This window comes from Pseudopipra pipra, chromosome 28 (assembly GCF_036250125.1).
Source record: "Pseudopipra pipra isolate bDixPip1 chromosome 28, bDixPip1.hap1, whole genome shotgun sequence".
Lineage (NCBI taxonomy): Eukaryota > Metazoa > Chordata > Aves > Passeriformes > Pipridae > Pseudopipra > Pseudopipra pipra.
The window spans coordinates 1907534-1926579 of NC_087576.1; the positions used below are offsets into that span (position 1 = coordinate 1907534).

At 69.4% G+C, this 19046-nt stretch overlaps 1 protein-coding gene across 1 annotated transcript; it reads left to right on the plus strand.

The window, feature by feature from the left end:
* The first annotated feature begins 1386 nt into the window (after positions 1–1386).
* PDLIM2 (PDZ and LIM domain 2) lies at positions 1387–15972 on the plus strand. Its single transcript, XM_064638129.1, is given in 28 exon segments — positions 1387–2061; positions 2064–2341; positions 3479–3628; positions 3737–3824; positions 3925–4148; positions 4222–4285; positions 4367–4481; positions 4813–4897; positions 4977–5012; positions 5117–5203; positions 5742–5797; positions 7262–7341; positions 7423–7469; positions 7601–7715; positions 7793–7918; positions 8002–8409; positions 8495–8574; positions 8661–8767; positions 8859–9544; positions 10977–11083; positions 11489–11640; positions 12027–12096; positions 12169–12260; positions 12356–12401; positions 14159–14310; positions 14566–14741; positions 14828–14933; positions 15402–15972. Coding segments are annotated over 28 exon segments (4020 nt in total). The 5' UTR covers positions 1387–1973; the 3' UTR covers positions 15601–15972.
* The last annotated feature ends 3074 nt before the right edge of the window (positions 15973–19046 follow it).

The window sequence follows — 19046 nt, forward strand, 5'->3', positions numbered from 1 at the left end:
GCCTGGGACAGGAGGTGGCTCCTGCTGCCATCCCAGCTCCCTCCCTGCTTGGGAAGCTGATGTTCCTCCCAGCTGTGGCTGCCACATCTGGGATCCATCCCTCTCCCACGACACTCAGGATCAGCTCTGGAGGACTCCAGAGCCTTGTGCCAATCCCAGCACCTTTTCCCGCGGGAATTCGGCCTCGAGCCCAGCTCACCACGTGCTCCCTGTTCCCCACCTGTTCTCCTGACGGAATTCCCGCTGCCCAGCCTCCGGATGCATCCAGGGCGGGACCGGGAAAGGATGCTCCGGCTCCCCCACCCTTTTCCTGGGTGTTCCCACCCAACTTGGGGGGGCCACCGGCACCCTGCCCCGCACTCGGCATCGCCCCCAGACCGCGGGCTCGGCCCCGGGGGGGCTCCGGCCGCCGCCCGGCACATCCCTGGACACGGGAGCATCCCCGGGAGCATCCCCGGGGCCGGCCGCGCGCTCCCGGCTGGCATCGCCGCGCTGAGCAAACAGGAAACACTCGCCCTTTGTTAATCCCGGCCCGGGCTGCGCGTTAAATATTTATCTGCGAGCGGAGGCTGGTGCCGGAGCCGCGGGGAGGGAGGGACCGAGGCAGGGCCGGCGCTGGAGGCTCCTCGCCGGCCACGGGGACGAGGAGGTGAGGAGGTGAGGAGGTGAGCCGCGGCTCGGGCGGGGGTCGTTGGCACCCCGGGGTGGGCTGCGGCGGATGGGGGGCTGCGACCTGCGGAGATGTCACTCGGTGGGCTGGAGGGGCCCTGGAGGTGACACGGGGGGGATGGTCACCCCCCGGCAGCGGGGATGGGCTCTGGGGTCCTCTCACGGGGTTTAACCCTCCCCATGGGTGCCCTCGGCTCCACCCCAGCCCTGTTGCCCTCCCTGCCCTTGTCACCCCGAGTTTTTCCAGGGGGATCAGCCCCTGTCCCCAACCCGCGTCCTCCCCGCGGTGTCACCAGCTGGCACCAGGGAGCTGCCCCATTCCCATGGCATTCCGGTGGGAGCCGTGTCCCCCAGGGCTGTGGCAGTGGGGAGGACCCCTGTCCCCTGTGTCCCATGTGTCCCTGATGTCCCCGGTGCATCCCGGGAGCAGCATCACAGCCAGACAGGGCTCCTGCCATCGTCCCCCTCACCCCCAGCGGCAGGGGACGGGCGCTTGGTGGGGACCGAGGAGTGGCAGCGAAGCCACCATCCCCCCGGGAGCTCACGTGGGACCTCACGGGACAGAGGAAGGGCCGGGGCGGCCCCGTTCCGGGGGTGTCAGCAGTTTTGGGGGAGCAGGAAGTGACCAGAGGGTGAGTGGTGGGTGCGGGCGCTGCCGGAGGGGGTGAGTGGGATGTGGGGCACTCACAGAGCAGGGCACGGGGGTGTTACACGGGGGTCCTCAGTGCCCAGATTCCTTAGGGATGGAGGGATGGAGGAACACCCGTAGGAAAACGAGGGGCAGTGAGGATGGGGACTTTTCTCCCACCATATCCCCCATCCCGGGGCTTGGGGGGCCACAGGAGCACAGCCCCCACTCCCCACCTCTGTCCTGACCTCCAGCCAGCACTTCCCTCCCCGTCCTCTCCCAAAATTCCCCCCCAGATCCCTGTCTCCATCTCAGAGGGGGGCTGGTGATGGCAGAAGGGGTGTGGATACGGAGCACCCACAGAGCAGGGCATGGGAGCGTTTCAAGGGGGTCCCCAGTGCCCAGAGGGATCTGGAGGGGATGATCACCCATGTGGAAGTGGGTGACAGTGGGGATGGGGGCTCTGCTCTCACTGGGGGGCTTGGGAGGCCACGGGAGCACAGACCCCACCCCCCACCTCAGTCCTGACCTTCACCCAGCACCTCCCTCCCCATCCTCTCCCAGAAATCCCCCCCAATTCCCGTCTCCCTCTCGGCGGGGGGCCGGCGGCGCCGGGCTCGCCCCCGTTTCGTAAGCGGGGGGCCGGGTGCGCGGGAACGCGTGCGCGGGGCGTGGGATGAGTTCAGCCTCCTGGCTCCATTCCCTGGATCTCATCCCTGGAAATGTCACTGGAAACTCTGAATGGGCCGGCCCCGCTCGGGGGGGACGGAGCAGCGCACCCCGGGGGGGGCCGGGGCACACGGGGACCCAACGCCGGGGAGGACGGTGGCTCCTGACCCACCCGGGGGATGCTCGGAGGAGGGGGGGGCTGTCCCTGCCAGCCCCCCGCGATGCGCTGAGCACCCCCCCCTCCCAGCTCCTTCTCCCGGCAAAGTTCGTGCCGTGGATTTCTCTTCCCTGCCTCTCGCAGCTCCGTCCCGCTCGCCCCGGGGCTCCCCAAAACCCCGGCGCTCCCCGGGGGTCCCCGCCGGCACCACCCAGGAGGTAAGAGCTGGCTGGGGGGGGCGGCGAGGAGGGGACCCCCGGGGCCAGGTTTTGGGGCAGGATGGGGCCGAGCCCCGTGTGGGAGCTGCGCTGGGAATGGGGTGGAGGTTCTTGGGGTGTCCTGGGGAGTGGGAGTCTGCACCCCACTTTCTGTCCCCTGAGGCACATCATTCCCAGCACCTGTTTCCCTCCGAGGAGGGAGGTGATTAATATTAATTACACCCTTGGGGCTGCGAGGACGCCGGAGGTGTGGGGAGCAAGGAGCTGAGGGGTCCCCAGCCCGAGCTGAGGGTCCCACACGCACAGGGCACTGTGCCGGGCTGGCACCCCCCCCGGCAGCCCCCCAGGCTGTTTGAGGGGGGGTCTGGCCGTGGTGGGCACCTGTGAGCGCTGGGGTGATGACTGATATGGGGATGAGCCAGGGCACAGGTGACTCGCCCCGTCCCGGGGCTGCGCTCGCCCCTGGAGCCATCCTGGTGCCAGGAGCCGCGCCGGGGGTCCCGGCCCCCCCAGCCGCCCCCCATCCCGTCCCGTGCCGTGGTGAGTCACTGCACTGCCCTCCCGGCGGGCGGTGCCGGGGCCCGGCCGCGCGTTCCCGACGCCTCGTCCCTCTCCGTCCCCTCTCCCTCCCTGTTTGCGCTGCAGGGCGGGGGAAATATTTCTGCCCTGTCGTGTTTCCCGGCCCTGGCAGCTCTCCCGGGCGGGCGACGCTGCTGCCGCCACGTGCCCGGGCGGGAGGGCACCGCGCCGGAATGCCAAGGTGATGGGAACACGGCACAGCCATCGCCCCGACCCGCTCCGGGCGTGTTCTCCCCGAAGAGAGCCGTGCTGGATCCATCCCTGCAGAGCCGGGGTGGGGACAGGGGCGGGAAGGGGGGTCTGGATCCGCATGGAGAACACGTTGGGAAGCTCTGCCAGGGCTGGTTCCAACCGGGAACAGCTGCTTCCCGTGGCACTGTGAGACTCCCTGAGCTGGAGACGGTGCCACCGTGGTTGTCACCCCACTGTGGTGGTTGTCACCCTCCTGGCCGTGGGGATGGAGCTGGGATGGAGCTGCCAGCTGTCCAGCCAAGCCTGAGGGTGTCCAAAAGAACAGGGACATGGGCCCCCCCATGAGCAAAGCCACTTTCCTCACAGGACACGGGCAGCCCTGGGGCATCACCCCAGCACCCCCTGGCCATGGCAGGTCGGCTCCTGCCCTCGGACACCAACCAGGCTCTGGGTGTCCAGGACGTCCCCTCCCTCCACCCACCCCTGCAGGTGCTCCCCCAGCACATGGTGACACGGGTGAGTGGGGCCGGGGGCTGCTGCATGCCGTGGATTTTGGGGGGGGTTTCTCCCTCTGTCCCTTCCTTTGCCCCCCCCACCCCGCCCCAGCCCCTCCTTGTGCCGCAGGTGCCCATCATCCGCCACCGCGGCTCCAACACCCTCAACTTCCACTTCCACGACCCGGAGCCCAAGAGCTCGGAGCCCAAGAACTCAGGTACGGCCCCGAGCACCCCCAGGGACGCCCCCATGGGCTCCCCCCCAGCGATGCCCCCCTGAGTGATGCCCCCCCTGAGCCATGCCCGCCTTGTCCCCAGTGAATGAGTGGTACCAGACCTGGCCGGCCAAGGAGGTGAAAGCCCCCAACACCCCAGTGCCCACCGGCCCCACGCCCACCCCCAGGGCCGCCCCCGCCCGCCCGTGCCCCCCGGGCTGGTCGGCCACCTGGACCAAGGACAGCAAGCGGCGGGAGCGGCGCTGGGTGAAGTACGACGGCATCGGGCCCGTGGACGAGACGGGGATGCCCATCGCCTCCCGCTCGGTGAGTCGGGGCACAGGGCCAGGCTGGCACCCCCCTGTTGTCCCCTCACCACCACCCCAACGTGTCCCCGCAGAGCGTCGACAGCCCCCGGGACTGGTACCGCAGCATGTTCCGGCAGATCCACCGCAAGCTGCCAGGTGAGCCCAGGTGTGCAGGCGTGGCACAGTGTGGCACATCATGGCACATCATGAGACCCTGCTTACCCCCTCCGTCCTCAGAGCCTGACTGGGACACCCACCCCTGCCCTGCCACGGCGCCTCCATCGCCCCCCAAACCACGCAGGAGGGGCTCGGCACCGGCTGAGCCCCCCGGGATGCCCAACGGGATGGACTGGTGAGTGTGGCACGGGGATGTGGGTGAGTGTGGCAGGGGGATGTGGGTGAGTGTGGCACGGGGATGTGGGTGAGTGTGGCAGAGGGATGTGGGTGAGTGTGGCACGGGGATGTGGGTGAGTGTGGCACGGGGATGTGGGTGAGTGTGGCACGGGGATGTGGGTGAGTGTGGCACAGGGATGTGGGTGAGTGTGGCACGGGGATGTGGGTGAGTGTGGCACAGGGATGTGGGTGAGTGTGGGACAGGGATGTGGGTGAGTGTGGCACAGGGATGTGGGTGCCCGTGGGGTGGGGGGGCTGCAGGGGCTGAGCCCCCTCCCGCCTCCCCTCAGGACGCGCTGGGGTGCCACCGGTGCCACCGCGGAGCCCGGCAGCATTTTCGACTATGAACCGGGGAAATTCTTGCCACTGGAGCAGGTAGGGAGGTCCTGGCAGGGAGGGATTTTGGTGGGCACCGTGGTGGGCACACACCTAACTGGCCCCTTGCCCTTTCCAGCCCCCGGCAGCGGCACGGCGGGCCCAGTCCATCGAGGTGAGGTGGTGGTGGTGGGCAGGGGGCTGGGGGTGGCAGTGGGGGTCCTGGTGGCCACGGGCAGTGCCAGCCTGGCCCGCCACAGCCCCATCCTGCCCGTGCAGGTGCTGCTGGAGCAGGAGCTGGAGCAGCTCAGCGAGGAGCTGGACAAGGACATGAGGAACATGGAGACGCGCCGGACCCCCCGCCAGGTACCCCGGACCCCCTGTCAGCTGCCCCTTGTCCCCCCCCAGCAGGGCCGATGGGGTGTGCATCCATCCAGCTGTGGGCACATCCAGCTGTGGGCACATCCAGCTGTGGGCACGGCCTTTGTGCAAAGCTGATGGTCGGACGCAGGGCTGGATGTGTGCACATCTGGATGCATGCATGGCTGGGTGAGTGCATGGCCGGATCCATGCACATCTGGATGCATGCATGGCTGGGAGCATCCCTGCATGACTGCGTGAATGCACAGCTGGGTGCCTGCACATCTGGATGAACGCACTCCCAGCTGGGTGTGTGCACAGCTCGGTGCCCGCCCGGCCGGCCCCACGCACATCTGGGCCCGTGCACATCTGGTTCCACGCACGGCTCCTCGGCGGCCCCGAGCCGCGGGACTCTAGGACCCAGCCCGTCCGTCTGTCCGGCGGTTATTGGCGCAGCCGGGCTGGACTCCTTCGCTTCCCGCCGAGACTCGGCCTCCTGGATGATTAATTTTTCTCTCCCACCCCCTCCCGCTCCTCCCGGCAGAGCCCGGCGGCTGCTCCCACCGCTCGCTCCCCTGCTCCGGCCTCCCCGGCTGCTCGGTGAGTTCCGCGGCTGCTCCCGCGCCCCGGACCCCCAAATCCCCCTGCCCGGACCCCACTCGAGGCGGGGGGCAGGACCCCACTCCGAGGGTGGCAAATGGGCTGTCCCTCCAGCGTCGCGGCGGGGTGGGAGCCTCCAGACATCCCCCTTGGGATGGATCCCCACGGACCCCCCGTGGCAGTTCTGGTCCCCTCGTCCCCCCCACGCCCCAGCACGGGTGGGGGCCCCGGCGCCGGGCCGGCTGCCCGGTGGGTGGGACGGGGCCGGAGCGGGGCTGACCCTTTCCCCCGTCCCCGGGACGCCGTGTCCCGGCGTTTGGCTCCGTCCCAGGGGAGGTGACGGCGGCCGGATTCCCACCGCCGTGTCCCCGCGTCCCCACGGGCACAGGGAGGGGACAGCTGTGCCGGAGGGTGCCGGGGCACCCCCGGGTGGGGTCGGTACCCTGAGACGTGCTGGGCACCCCGGGGGTGTCCCCACGGACCCGTCTCAGCCCCGGCAGCGGGAGGAAAACAAACAAACAGCAGCGCCACTTCTTGTAGGACCTGCCGTAACCCCCAGGGGCGCACAGGGGGAGTGGCCGCCCGCTCCCCAACCCCTCCCCTGGCCTGGGGGAGGCATCTGGGGCTCTTTAAGTGCCCCCCGCAGTGGGGTTATCCATTAGCCAGGCCGCCCTCCCCTGCTCGGCGCTTCCTGCTCGACACCAGCAGGGACGTGCTGCTGGCACTGCTGGAAAACTTTGGACCTGTCCCGCTTGGCTGCCTTTGGGATGGGATCCTGGAGGGATGCACACAGGACACCCCGGTGTCCTGGTTCTGGGGGACCCCAGCGTCCTGGTATTGGGGTACCCAGGGGTTCTGGTCCGTGGAACTCAGGGATCCTGGTCATGGGGGACTCAAGGATCCTGGTTTTTGGAGACCCAAGGATCCTGCTCCTGGGGAATTGGGCATCCTGGTACCTCTGTTTTGGGTTCTGGTCCATGGAACTCAGGGATCCTGTTCCTGGGGTACCCTGGCATCCTGGTCCATGCAACCTGGTCCTGATCCATGGGATACAGGGGTCCTGGGGGACCCTGATATCCTCATCCATGGGAGCCAGGGGTCCTGATCCATGGGACACACAGGTCCTGGATGTCCCTGACATCCTGGTCCGTGGGACTCAGGGGTCCTGCCCCCCGAGGACAGCAGGGTTGGGGCAGGGAGGGTTCATGGCAGCAGGGCTGGGTGTGAGCCCTGAGCCCCTGTGACCCCACAGGAGCCCCCTGTCACCCCACCCACTGCGGAGCCCCCCCGGCACCCAGCGCTCCCCCGCCAGCCCCGGCATGGAGCGGGGTGTCCTGGGGCTGGCCAGTGACCGGAGCCGTGCAGCCCCTGGCAGAGGTGAGCCCCCCTGAGCCCCCCTGGACCCTCCCCAAGCCGTGGGGCTCCCCATGCCCCCACAAGCTGGTGACACCCCTCTCTTTGCAGACACCCTCAGGCCAGAGACCCTCCCCAGCCTGCCCGACCTGGGAGATCCCGCCGAGACCGTCAGGAGGGAGGAGAAGAAGGTGAGGCCGGGATGGGCCCATCCCCTGTTGGGTTTGGGATGGAGGGGGGGTCTCCCTGTAACCACTTCTCTCCCTCCCCAGATGAAAGCTGCTCGCCTCAAGTTCAACTTCCAAGCCGAGTCTCCCAAGTAAGCTCTGGTGCTGCTGGGGGGGTCACTCCTGGGGTCCCCCCAAGCCCCACGATGAGGGGTGGCCCTGCCAGCCAGGCTGGGGATGGGTCAGTGCCCCCCCAGACAGGTGTGAGCGCTGTCCCCTGCAGGGAGCTGACGCTACAGAAGGGGGACATCGTCTACATCCACAAGGAGGTGGACAGGAACTGGCTGGAGGGGGAGCACCACGGCCGCGTGGGCATCTTCCCCTCCAACTACGTGGAGGTGAGCCCGGGGCGGTGGAGGGGGGCAGCAGGGCTGGGGAAACCTGGCACTGCCCCTCACCCCTGTGTCCCACCCAGATCCTGCCCCCCACGGAGGTGCCCAAGCCCATCAAGGCGCCCACCATCCAGGTGCTGGAGCACGGCGAGGCGCTGGCCCTCTACAACTTCCGAGGGGAGCTGCACGTCGAGCTCTCCTTCCGCAAGGTGCCCGCCGTGCCTCCCCCCTGCCACTCAGGGCCCATTTCCCAGCCATCCTGCACTGACCCCACCTCTCCTCCCTGCTGCAGGGCGAGCGGATCTGCCTCGTGCGGCGGGTGGACGAGAACTGGTACGAGGGGCGGATCTCGGGCACCAGCCGCCAGGGCATCTTCCCCGCCACCTACGTCCAGGTGCTGAAGGAGCCGCGGGTCAAGGCCACCGCCGAGGACATCCCCCCCTCGCCCACCCCCGCCATGTCCCCGTCCCTGCAGCGCTCGCCCGCTCCCCGTGTCCCCCAGAACCCCGCCGGCTCCCCCCGGGTGGTGGAGCCACGTCCTGGGGTCACGGGTGGGCACCTCGGCGTCGCCTTCCCCGCCTCCCCGAAGCTGCCCCACTCTGGCACCCCCAACCCCTCGCTGGCCTCTGCCAGCCCCCCCCAGTCTGCGGCCGCCCACCCCCACCAGGAGCCCCGGCGTCCAGCCTGGGCCCCCGAGCAGGTGAGTGCCCCCCCGCCCTGGCATCGTGCCCCTCGCCCTGGGTGACGCCCTGAACGCTGCACCCACCCTCTCTCTGCTCCCACAGCGTGCGACCCCGGGGATACCCACCAGCGCCCGCCCCGAGCCTGCCCCGTCCTACAACGGCTCCGAAATCCGGTGGACCCCGTAAGTAGGGCCGGGAGCGTCCCCGCCGCGCCGTGTCCCCCCCTCCCCGTGTGGGGGGTGGGCTCTGGCCACGCCGTGTCTCGCAGGTACCGGGCGCTCTACCAGTACCGGCCCCAAAACGCCGACGAGCTGGAGCTGCTGGAGGGGGACCGCGTGGACGTCATGCAGCAGTGCGACGACGGCTGGTTCGTGGGTGCGTGCCCGCCGGGACGGGGGCGGGGAGGAGGGACAAGGTGCCGCCGCGACCCCTCACCGCCTCCCCTTGCCTTTGTCCCCCCCCGCAGGCGTGTCCAGGAGGACGCAGAAATTCGGCACTTTCCCCGGGAATTACGTGGCGCCGGTGTGACCCGCGGCCACGGCGGGGGACGCGAGGGGCTGGGGCCGGGGGGCGCGCCCCGCTGCCCCGCCTCGGCCACGCCGTGTCCCCGCAGTGTCCCCTCCGCGGGGATGAAGCGCCTCCAGCTCCCTCCCGCCCCTATGGGGCTGCCTCTAACAGGGACAAATCCCCCCGGCGCGGGGGGTCTCCCCCACCCCAGTGCCTTAACACGCCCCCTCCTCACCGCTGCCCGGTGCCCGCCGCCCCGGGGGTCGCCCCGGGGGTCCGCCGGTGCCGGGCCTGACCATGACGGCCGCGACCCGGGATGTGGGTCGGCGCCCGGGAGTCGCCTTTGCTTCTCTTCCATCATTAAAGCTCAGCTCAGCCCGAGTCGGGGCGTGCCGGGATTCGGGAGGGGCCGGCGGGGCGGGGGGGTCCCACGGGACGCCGCGTGGGGGCCGCGGGGATCCCCCCACGCCCACGGGCGGTGCCGGGGCGGGACCAGCCGCCGCCGTGCGCCCCGTCGGGGCGGGGGGGCCGTGCCCGCAGCCCGCCCCGGCCCGGCCCGGCCCGGCTCCTCCCGAGGAGGCGGCGCCGTCCCGGGGCCGCGCTCGGCTCCGCAGCCCCGCGGGGCCGCCCGGCTCGGCCGCCCCGGTGAGTGCGGGGGGTACCGGCGGTGCGGGGGGCACGGGGGGCTTGGGGGGCACCGCGGGGTGCGGGGGGACCGGCGAGCGCCCGCTGCGGTTGTCGGGGGTGCCCTTCCTTCGGGGGTCGCGGTGCCCGGGGGTCCCGCGGATGCTGCTCCGCCGCGCAGGGGAGGGGGGCTGCGGGCAGCCTGTCCCCCCACATCCCCAGGTGTTCACGTCCCCCAAATCCCAGTGTCCCCATAGCTCAAATCCCCACGTCCCCGTGTCCCCACGTCCCCAGAGCCCCACGTCCCGCGCCTCCTCTGGCATCGCCCGTCCCCGCCGCTCGCCCCGCGGGTGCCAGGCGGCACCGCCAGTCGCCGCGGGCACAAAGACGTCGCTGTGCGACGGGGACAGAGCCGGGAGGGAGCTGGGACACAGGTGGGGTGCGGGAGACCGAGAGGGGAGCGGGGGACAGAGGAGGGGAGCAGGGGATGGAGAAGGGGTGCGGGACAAAAAGGAGGGGTGCAGGGGCTGGAGAAGAGGTGCAGGACCCTTCGGGGGTCTGGGGTTGGTGCCCAGCCGGGTGTGGGGGTCCCCAGGCCGGCAGCCCTCGCTGCCCAGGGATGCTGAGCAGGGCCGGGCATGGGGAGGGGGTTTGGGGTTTCCTCCCGGCACTGGAAGCCCAGCCCAGGAAATTCTTCCGGGCAGCCTCTCAAGCCCCTCTTTGTGCGCTTGGGATTTTTAACATGCCTTCCCGGCGGCTGCGGACGAGGTGCCCGGTTCCGGATGGGATGCCCGGTTCCAGACGCGATATCCAGCTCTCCCCAGGCTCTGCAGAGCTCGGCCAGGCTGTGGCGGGATGGGATGGGATCTGGTGTAGATTTAGGGGACGGGGCTGTCTGTTCCCACCCATCCCCTCAAAACCAGGAGCTGCTGCTCTCCCTGGGGTGCCATGGGACACCCCCGGGGGATACTCAGCACCCTTTACTGGTCTGGATTGGCTGCAGGATGAAGGACTCGGGGTGGTGGTCCTTGCCGGGTGCCAGACCCCCCCGCGGTGAGCAGCAGGATCACCACATCCTCCCCTCCAAACCCGCTGGCTTGGCCCTGCCGCGCTGCGGGATTGGCCTTGCTGCCAAGGCGTCGCTGATTCCCTGCCTCGCTCCAGCCCCTGGGAACGACCTTGGCTGCCTCAGCTGCGCCAACGGCTGCCTGGGACCCCCGTGCTCCGGGGGGAGGAAGCCACCAGCCTTGGGGCAGCAAGAGGAAGCGGCGGTGGCTGCTGACACCCCGCAGGGACGTGGGTCCCCTCCCCGGAAGGAAAGCGCTGCCGGTTTCCATCACCCCCTGCTCGGGGTGCAGCCGGGACGAGGAGGCTCCCGTTGGGTGGGCTGTGGGTGAGAGGAGGGGGGTTCCCTCTGCCTGGGATCCCTGACAGCGCCCTCCTGCCCGCCCAGAGCCACCCGCTGCCATGCCAGTGACCGTGACCCTGCCCGGCCTGGCCCCGTGGGGCTTCCGCATCTCCGGGGGACGAGATTTCAGGAAGCCCATCACTGTCTCCAAGGTAGGACACCCCCCCAACCACCACCACCACGTGCCCCCCCAGGCCGGGGGAGGCCGCCGGGCGGGCGCCGTGCTGGGCTGCTCCGGGGAGAGGATCCTGTTTGCTTGTCCTTGGGGGATCCCGCTCCGTGGGAACGGCCCACGGCTGGCGACGGCAGCACAGGGGCCCCGTGCCACCCCCGGGCTGGGCAGGGCCGTGCCAGGCTTCCGGGTGTTGTTTCCAGGGCCGTGCTCCCACCCTGGCAGAGGGTCTGGTGCTGTTCTTGTCCAGGCCATGGGGATTCCAGAGGGTGGGAGCCACCGGGATTCAGGAGTCGATGCGGAGCTTGGCGCGAGGGCTGCACGTGGGGGTGCGTGTGGGGGGCTCACTGGGGCTGTCCCCACGTCCCCCTTCTTCTCCACGGAGGTGATGGAGCACGGGAAGGCGGCCGTGGGTGATCTCCGGGCGGGGGATGTCATTGTCACCATCAACGGGGAGAGCACGGCCGAGATGCTGCACGTGGAGGCCCAGAACAAGATCAAGCAGAGCCCTGGGCAGCTCCGGCTGGAGGTGGAGAGGTGGGTGCTGAGGGGGGTGGGCAGCCCCGAGCCCCGGAGCTGGAGCTGGGTGCCAGGGGTGTCCCCACGTGGGTTGGGGTCCCCAGCCAAGTGTGTGCTGGTTGTTCTTCCCCTCGGGCGACTCCTGGGGCTGTGCCATCCCCCCCCCTCTCCCCCAGGAGCCTGGCCCGGCTCTCTAATTAAGGAGTCAGGTGCTAACGAGGCCATGCAGCGCTGGCAGCCATTCCCTGGCCGACTGGTCCCAGTTGGGGGCCCAGTTGGTGCCTCTCCCCACCTTCTGGAGGGGCTGGGAGGAGCGGTCAGGCTGTGCTGTGCTGTGCCATGAGCAGGGACTGAGTGCTCCTGGGGCACAGTCCAGACCCTCCCTGCTCTCCCTTGGTCCCCAGGTCCCCAGTGCCACCTCCCAGCCACGCCAATGGGGACACCTCACTGGAGAGGTTGGCCACACGTGTCCAGGTGAGCCCCAGCACGCCCTGTCCCCCCACCCAGGGCTGGTGGCAGCTGCTGGTGTCACCCTCCCCTCCCCAGGACACGCTGCGGACACGGGATGAGAGCCAGGGTGCCCTGAGAGCCCCCGACCCCAGCCTGGCATCCCCCATCCACCTGCCCCACAGTGCCAGGTAAGGCTGGACCCAGCTGTATGTGGGGCTGGGGGGTGGGCAGGGAGCTGGGGAGGGCCAGGGACCCCCCTGATGGCTCCATTCTCTCCCCACAGCTCCCAGCCCCTGGAGGAGGAGTTCGCCTGTCCCGGCCTCTGCCAGGTGAGTGGGGAGCTGGGGGGCTGCAGGGGGGCAGGCAGAGGTGCTGGGGGGGGCATCTGTGAACCATCAGCCTTTGTGACACTAAACCTTACCCTTTTTCAGCCCCAAACCACCTCTCTTTGAACCCCCAAACCACCCTCCTTGCACACCCAAGCCATGCCCTTTGACCCCAAAACCACTCCCCTTTGCACACCCAAGCCATGCCCTTTGAGCCCTGAAATCATCACCCTTTGAGCCCCAAAACCACTCCCCTTTGCAAACCCAAGGCACCCCACTTTGAACCCCCAAACCATTGCCCTTTGAGTCCCCAAACCATCCCACTTTTGAGCCCCAAATCACCCCCTTTGGACCCCCAAACCATCCCCCTTTGCAAACCCAAACCATCCCACTTTTGAGCCCCAAATCACCCCCTTTGAGCCCCCAACCACCCCCCTTTGCAGCTCCCTGGCCACATCACTGCCCAGCCCTGCTCTCCCTCGGGCACAGCTGGTGCCCCCTCCCCTCTGGTGCCCCCTCCCCGTCGCCCTGGCAGCACCCCCAGACCCGCGGGCACCGGCACCTGCCCAGGGATGTTTTGCTCCTCTTGGCAGCGGCGCCAGCCTGGGGAGGCCAAACCAGTTTGGGGAGGCCCAGCCCCACTCCCGCCAGCCCGGGGCACTGGGGTGTTGGCCGGGCAGGGACCCACGGCCCGGCGCACCCCCGGCCCGGTGGGATGCCCTGGGAGCGGGGCCGGGATGCCCGGGGGCTGGATGCCTCCTCCTCCTCCACCCCCCGGATCAGCCGCAGGATGCCCGTGGCCGCCCCGTCCATCCCCGCGGGCAGCCGCTGGCTCCGGGCTTGGCGTCTCCCTCCTCTGCTCCCCTCCCTGCTTTCTCTTTTTCTTGTTTTCCAAGCCCAAATTGGGAAGCGCCGTGGTCCCGGAGCGCGGCCCTTCCCGGCTGCCTTTGGCCGCAGCCCCGGCCGCCCCTTGGCTCCTCCGGCCGCCCGCTCCCTCCTTCCTCCCCAGCTCCCTGTTTGCTTTGGCCCCGGAGGGTCCCTCCCTGCCCCAGATGGTCCCTCCCTGTCCCTGAGTGTCCCTCGCTGCCCGGAGCCCCCCACCACGGGGCCGTGAAGATGCTCAAAGGGGAGCCGGGGGGAAGGGCTGCCCGTGGATCCCGAACTTCCCCCCATCCCAGGGTGGGTTGGCGCTGGATCCCGGCGGGGACGAGGCCAAGGCGCCCGGCTCCTCCCGCGCCTAATTTTAGCTCGTCCCTCATCTCCTCGTGACCCCACAGAACCCCGGGGCTGCTCCCCTCTCCCTCTCCATGGATCCAGGCGGGGAGATCTCCCTGTCCCTGTCCCGGGGTCCCCCTGGGGTTCCCGTCTGCGTGGCGGCCGCTCCCGGGAACATCAGCTTCCACTTATCCAGGGTTCCTCTTTCCTGCCTCGCTGGGCCCGCTAAGCAGGAGCAGATGGTGGGGAGGGGACGGGCGCAGGCGCAGGGGTTATGGGGTGGGGGTGCTGTTCTGGTCCCCCCCAGGGGTCCTGCTGACCCCAGCCAGGCGTGGGGAGGAGAAGCAGCTGCCCCACGGAGCATCCCTGCATCCTCCAGAGACAAGGGCTCGAGAAAAGCCCCTCTGGGCCTGGTCCAAGTGCCCCCAGGATCCCCGGAGGGAGAGGGAAGGTCTGTGGGCACCCTGCCAGGGTGCTCAGGCTGCTTTGGGGGCCACCCCAGCCTGACCCCTTGTGCCCTCCCATCACCTCTCTCCCCCTGCCAGGAGCGAGGAATCCTGACCCACCAGAACAGCTGCCAGGGGTCCATCCTGCCTCCACCCCCCTGCCCACCCTCACCGGGGTTTGGAGCCCCCCAAAACCCCTGGGAGACGCACAGGGAGCGTCGCCCTTCCCTCTCTCCCAACACCTGCAACAGGTACGGAGCGGGGCTGGTGTGGGGGGGGGACAGGACACAGGGAAGCCCCCAACCCCACCCTGGCGTGGTGATTTGGCACCCACGGGTGCCGAGGGAGCCCGTGGAAAGGGTTAACTCACCTGCGAGGCAGGTGGGGCCGCGGCAGGGCCGGGCAGGCCGGGGCAGCTCCCGGGGGGGAGGGATCAGGTGGCAGGCGGGTGGTGGGGGGGGCGCAGAGGGTGGATCCCGGAATTTGGGTGCTGTCAACCCCCCCAGACATCTCCCCCTCGGGGTGCCGTCCCACAGCCAGGGCTCGGAGCCGGCCATGAGGCGCTTGGAGGAGGACTCGGAGGTCTACAAGATGCTGCAGGAGAACCGGGAGCTGCGGGCGGCCCCGCGGCAATCCAGCACCTTCCGCCTGCTCCAGGAGGCGCTGGAGGACGAGGGAGGAGGTGACAGGGCGCGGGGGGAGGCGGGGGGGTCCGGCAGGGGGGCGGCAGGACGCTGATGGCCCCGTTCTTCCCCCCTCCTCCCGCAGGTGGTCCCACAGCCCCCTTCCCCAGCCGGCTCTCGTCCAGCGCCCGCAAACCCGTGGCCGGGGTCCAGAAGCTGCACGTCTGCGAGAAGTGCGGGAGCAGCATCGCGTGAGTGGGGCTGGGGGGGTCCCGGGGCAGGGGCCGTGCCTGCCGTCCCTCCTGGCCAAGCCAAAACCGGGTTGGTCTTGGGGCTGGGCGGACCCCGGGGCAGGATCTGCCCCTGCCGTCGCTCCCACAGGGTCGAAGCGGGGCCGATCCTGGGCTGTGAGTGAGGTTGGGGGAGGTCCTGGGGCAGGATCTGTCCCTGTCATTGCTCCTCTCAGGGACAGACTGGGGCTGATCCTGGGCTGCGAGTGGGGCTGGGGGCGTCCGGGGGCAGGGAGGTCCTAGGGCAGGACCCATCCCTGTCACTGCTCCAAGCAGGGAACAAACAGGGCTGACCCTGGGACGCGAGCGGGGACGGAATCCCTGGGCAGAGCCCCGCCCTGCCACCGCTCCGGGGCCGCGGTGGGGTGGGAGGGAACTCGGGGGACACGGAGGGCGCCCCTCTGACACCCCTTCCCGGGGTCCCCCCAGCACGCAGGCGGTGCGGATCCAGGACGGGCGGTACCGGCACCCGTCCTGCTACAGCTGCGCCGACTGCGGCCTCAACCTCAAGATGAGGGGCCACTTCTGGGTGGGCGACGAGCTGTTCTGCGAGAAACACGCCCGCCTGCGCTACCAGGGCCCCCCGGGGGCGCCCGTGTCCCCCCCGCCCGTGTCCCCCCACTCCTGAGCCACAGGAGTGATGGGGGGGTCACCCCCCGCATCCCCCCAGTGTCCCGGGGTCAGCCCCCCGCCCCCACAGCCCCACCGGGGTCGGGGGTGTCATGGGGGGGCTGAGGGCACCACCAGGCTCGGGGTGGCCGGGATTTTTGGGGAGGGATGCACTACAGCCTTCGCAGTCTGTGTGATGAGCTGGGTTAGTTCTCAGCCTGGGCTGCAGCAGTGGGGGACACGGGGGTGACATTGGGGAGGAAGGACTTTGGGGGGGGTCACAGGGATGCTTGAGCACTTGGGTGCCTGAGAAGGGCTGGCACCGCTTGTACACTGACTGCAACAAGGTATTAAACCAGATTATATATAAATATAATATATATTTGCTCCACTCCCGTGTCTGCTCTGTGCTGGGGCCCCAGGGTGGGGGCAAGGTGGGTCCCCCCCCAAATCCCAGGGTGCAGGCAGGGACCCCAGACCCCCCAGCCCTCCTGCCTGCACCCAGGGTGGGGGGCCAGGGCTGGGCAAGGCTCATCCCGGGCTCTCCAGTGACATCCCAGCTGGCCTTGTGGTGCTCCCGGGAAGGTCAGGGCTCCCCGCGGGGCTGGATGTCCCCTCCCTGCTCCCGGTGTCCCTGGGAGGTGTCGGGGGTTTATTGGGGGCTGTTGGCAGAGCCCTTTGTCCTGCAGGGGCCCAGGTGGGCTCTTATCTCTGCTCCCCACCCTCCGGGGCTGTTTGCACCGAGATGGGCTTTGCTGTTATCTGGGATTCTCCTGGGAGGGAACCAGCTCCTTCCCCTGTCCTGGGGACAGCCAGGAGCCCCCTCCCCTCTTGCCTGGGGTCTCACTGGGGTCTGTTTGGGGTGCACCACAGCCCCCCGTGTGCCCCCGGGCACGTCCATGGAGCTCTCACCGTGGAATTCCCGATTAAACATCCCAGAGCTGCTGTGGCTGCCCCATCCCTGGGAGTGTCCAAGGCTGGGTTGGAGCAACCTGGGCCAGTGGAAAGTGTCCCTGCCCGTGGCAGGATGGTGGATGGTCTTTAAGGTCGCTTCACACCCAAACCATTCCATGACTCTCTAGGACTCCCAGGGAGGGAGGAGGATGATGATGATGGTCCTGCCCCTCTCCCACCCACGGCACGGGGGATAAAAAAAAGAGGAATAAACGCCTTGAGCCCTGCTGGGGTAGCACAGGTGGGGCTGGGGGCAAAGGGGCTGCCCGGGCAGGGGGCGGCCCCCCCACCCCCGCCCCGCCCCGCCCCGGGGCTGTGCCGCCCCCCAGCCCTGCCCCATAAAGCGGCGGAGGACGAGCCCGCTGCTCCCTGCCCGGCTCCCGGTTCCTGTTTCTCCTCTGCCCGGCTCCTGGTTCCCAGTGCTCCCTGCCCGGCTCCCGCACCCGCTTCCCCATTCCCGGTTTTTCTCTGCCCTGTTCCCGGTACTCCCTGTCCGGTTCCAGGATCTCGGTTCCCTCCCTCGTACCCCGTTCCCAGTCTCTCCCTGTTCCCGGGGATGCTGCGCCGGCGCGGAGCCTTCAGCGTGGAGCCGCTCCATGACGGCGGTGAGTCGGTTGCCCCTGGGGCCAGGGGGGACCCTCCCCCTGCAGCTGGGGGGGCCTCCGGTGTCTCCAGCCTGGGAAGTTCCTGCTGGAAGGGATCCTCAGGGATCCCTGGTTTGGGGTGTCTGTGCTGCAGAGGGAACCCGGGGGTCCCTGGCACCCCCTCTGTCAGTGCTGTTGGTGCTGCAGATGGAAGCTGGGGGTCCCTGGCACCCCCCAGTTCATGCTGTCTGTGCTGAAGGGGGTCCCTGGACCCCTCGTTTTCATCCCCCTCCCTGCTGGGAGGGGCCAAGGACTGTGCTGGCTGTGCTGGGAATTCAGGTTTTTCCCTTCCCATGTTTAGGCTGACGGGCCTGTTCCTGCACCCGGAGCCCACTGAGCAGTGGGGGGGTCCCCAAAACCCAGGGCCCATCTCTATGTGCCCCCCCTGACTCTGCCTGTGCTGGGACCCCCCCTGCTCCAGCAGCAACAGCCAGAAAGCACTGGGGGGATCCGGGATCCAGCCGAGCTGGAGCTGCCAACCCAGGAGGAGGGGATGGGGATCCCCCCACGTCCCTACCTGTGCCCCCCACCCCGGTGGGGCTCTGGTGCCACCCCCGCGGTGGGGGGGGAGCAGCCCCTCGGCGCGTGGGGTCCGGCAGCCCGCGGGAACGCGGCGTGTGGGAGCCGGGATGTTGGCAGCCACCGAGCCGGGGTGGAGGGGCTGCCCCCCGGGATTCCTGGGATTCAATCCTGCTGGGGTGGAGGGGCTGCCCCACGGGATTCCTGGGATTCAATCCTGCTGGGGTGGATGGGCTGCCCCACGGGATTGCTGGGATTCAATCCCGCTGAACGGATGGATTGTCCCAGCACCAGCCCCGGCCTCTCCAGCCCCCAAGGGGTGCACGGTGGGTGGTGTGGCTGCGGGAATTTGGGGGCACTGGGACCCCTGACAGGTAAACTCAACCCGAGCCGGAGTTCCTGAGTGAGTTCCCTGGAATTTGGTGGGATTCCCCCGGCTCCTGGCTGCCTGCCGGTGCCCAAACACCGCGGTTGGGGCGGGAAGGGAGCCCTTAACCACCGGCCCAGCCAGTATCGCCGATCCCAGACCCAGCGAGGAACCAGTTGGGAACCAGTCCCGTAATGAGGTGCCTCTGGATACAGGGCCCGTCTCCGGCTGGGGTGGCTATAAAAGGGAGCGCCGGGACGCGCGCCCGGCTCTCGGCTCCGGCTCCCGGCGATGTGGGGGGGCTCCCGCGCCGTCTGGAAGAGGAGGTTCAGCTGCTGTGAGTGTGTCTGGGGGGGTGTCAGATCCCAGTGGGGCTTCCTGGAGGGGTGGGCGACTCCCAGGAGGTGCCAAAGCTTCGCTCCCACCTCCCTGAGGCCTTTGCCGTGGCCTGGCTGGGAAGGGAGGGGGGGAAAGGGATGCCGAGACCCCCCCCTTGATGCACCGGGATCCCACCTGGAGCTGCGGGGTGGTGGTGGGAGGGGGGCACATCCCGGCTGGTGATGTCTCCCCTCCTTTCCTGTGGGGAGAAGTGTGAGGTGCTGGTGGTCCCTGGAGCCATCAGGTGTCCGGGATCCCACACTGTGGCCTGGATTGTTGGCACTGGGACAGAGTGGGACACAGGGAGAGCAGCCAGGTTGGGGTGGGGGTCGTGTGTGCCCCCCCCCCTCCCCAGCAGTTCAGCAGCGTGGCTTAGGAGGAGGAGGAGGATGGCAGAGGCCAGGGCTGTGTTTTTGGGAAGCAGCGACAACGCACTGCGGTCGTAGGAACATCTCTGGCTGTGGGGACCCTCTGGAGAGGGGTCTCTGGGCAGGGGTGGGGCTGTAACCCCCCTGTGGCAACAGGGAGAGTGGCCTGGGCACGGCTGGAGCTGCTGTGGAGCAGCCCGGGGGGGGGCTGGGAGGGTGGTGGGCTCGTATGTGA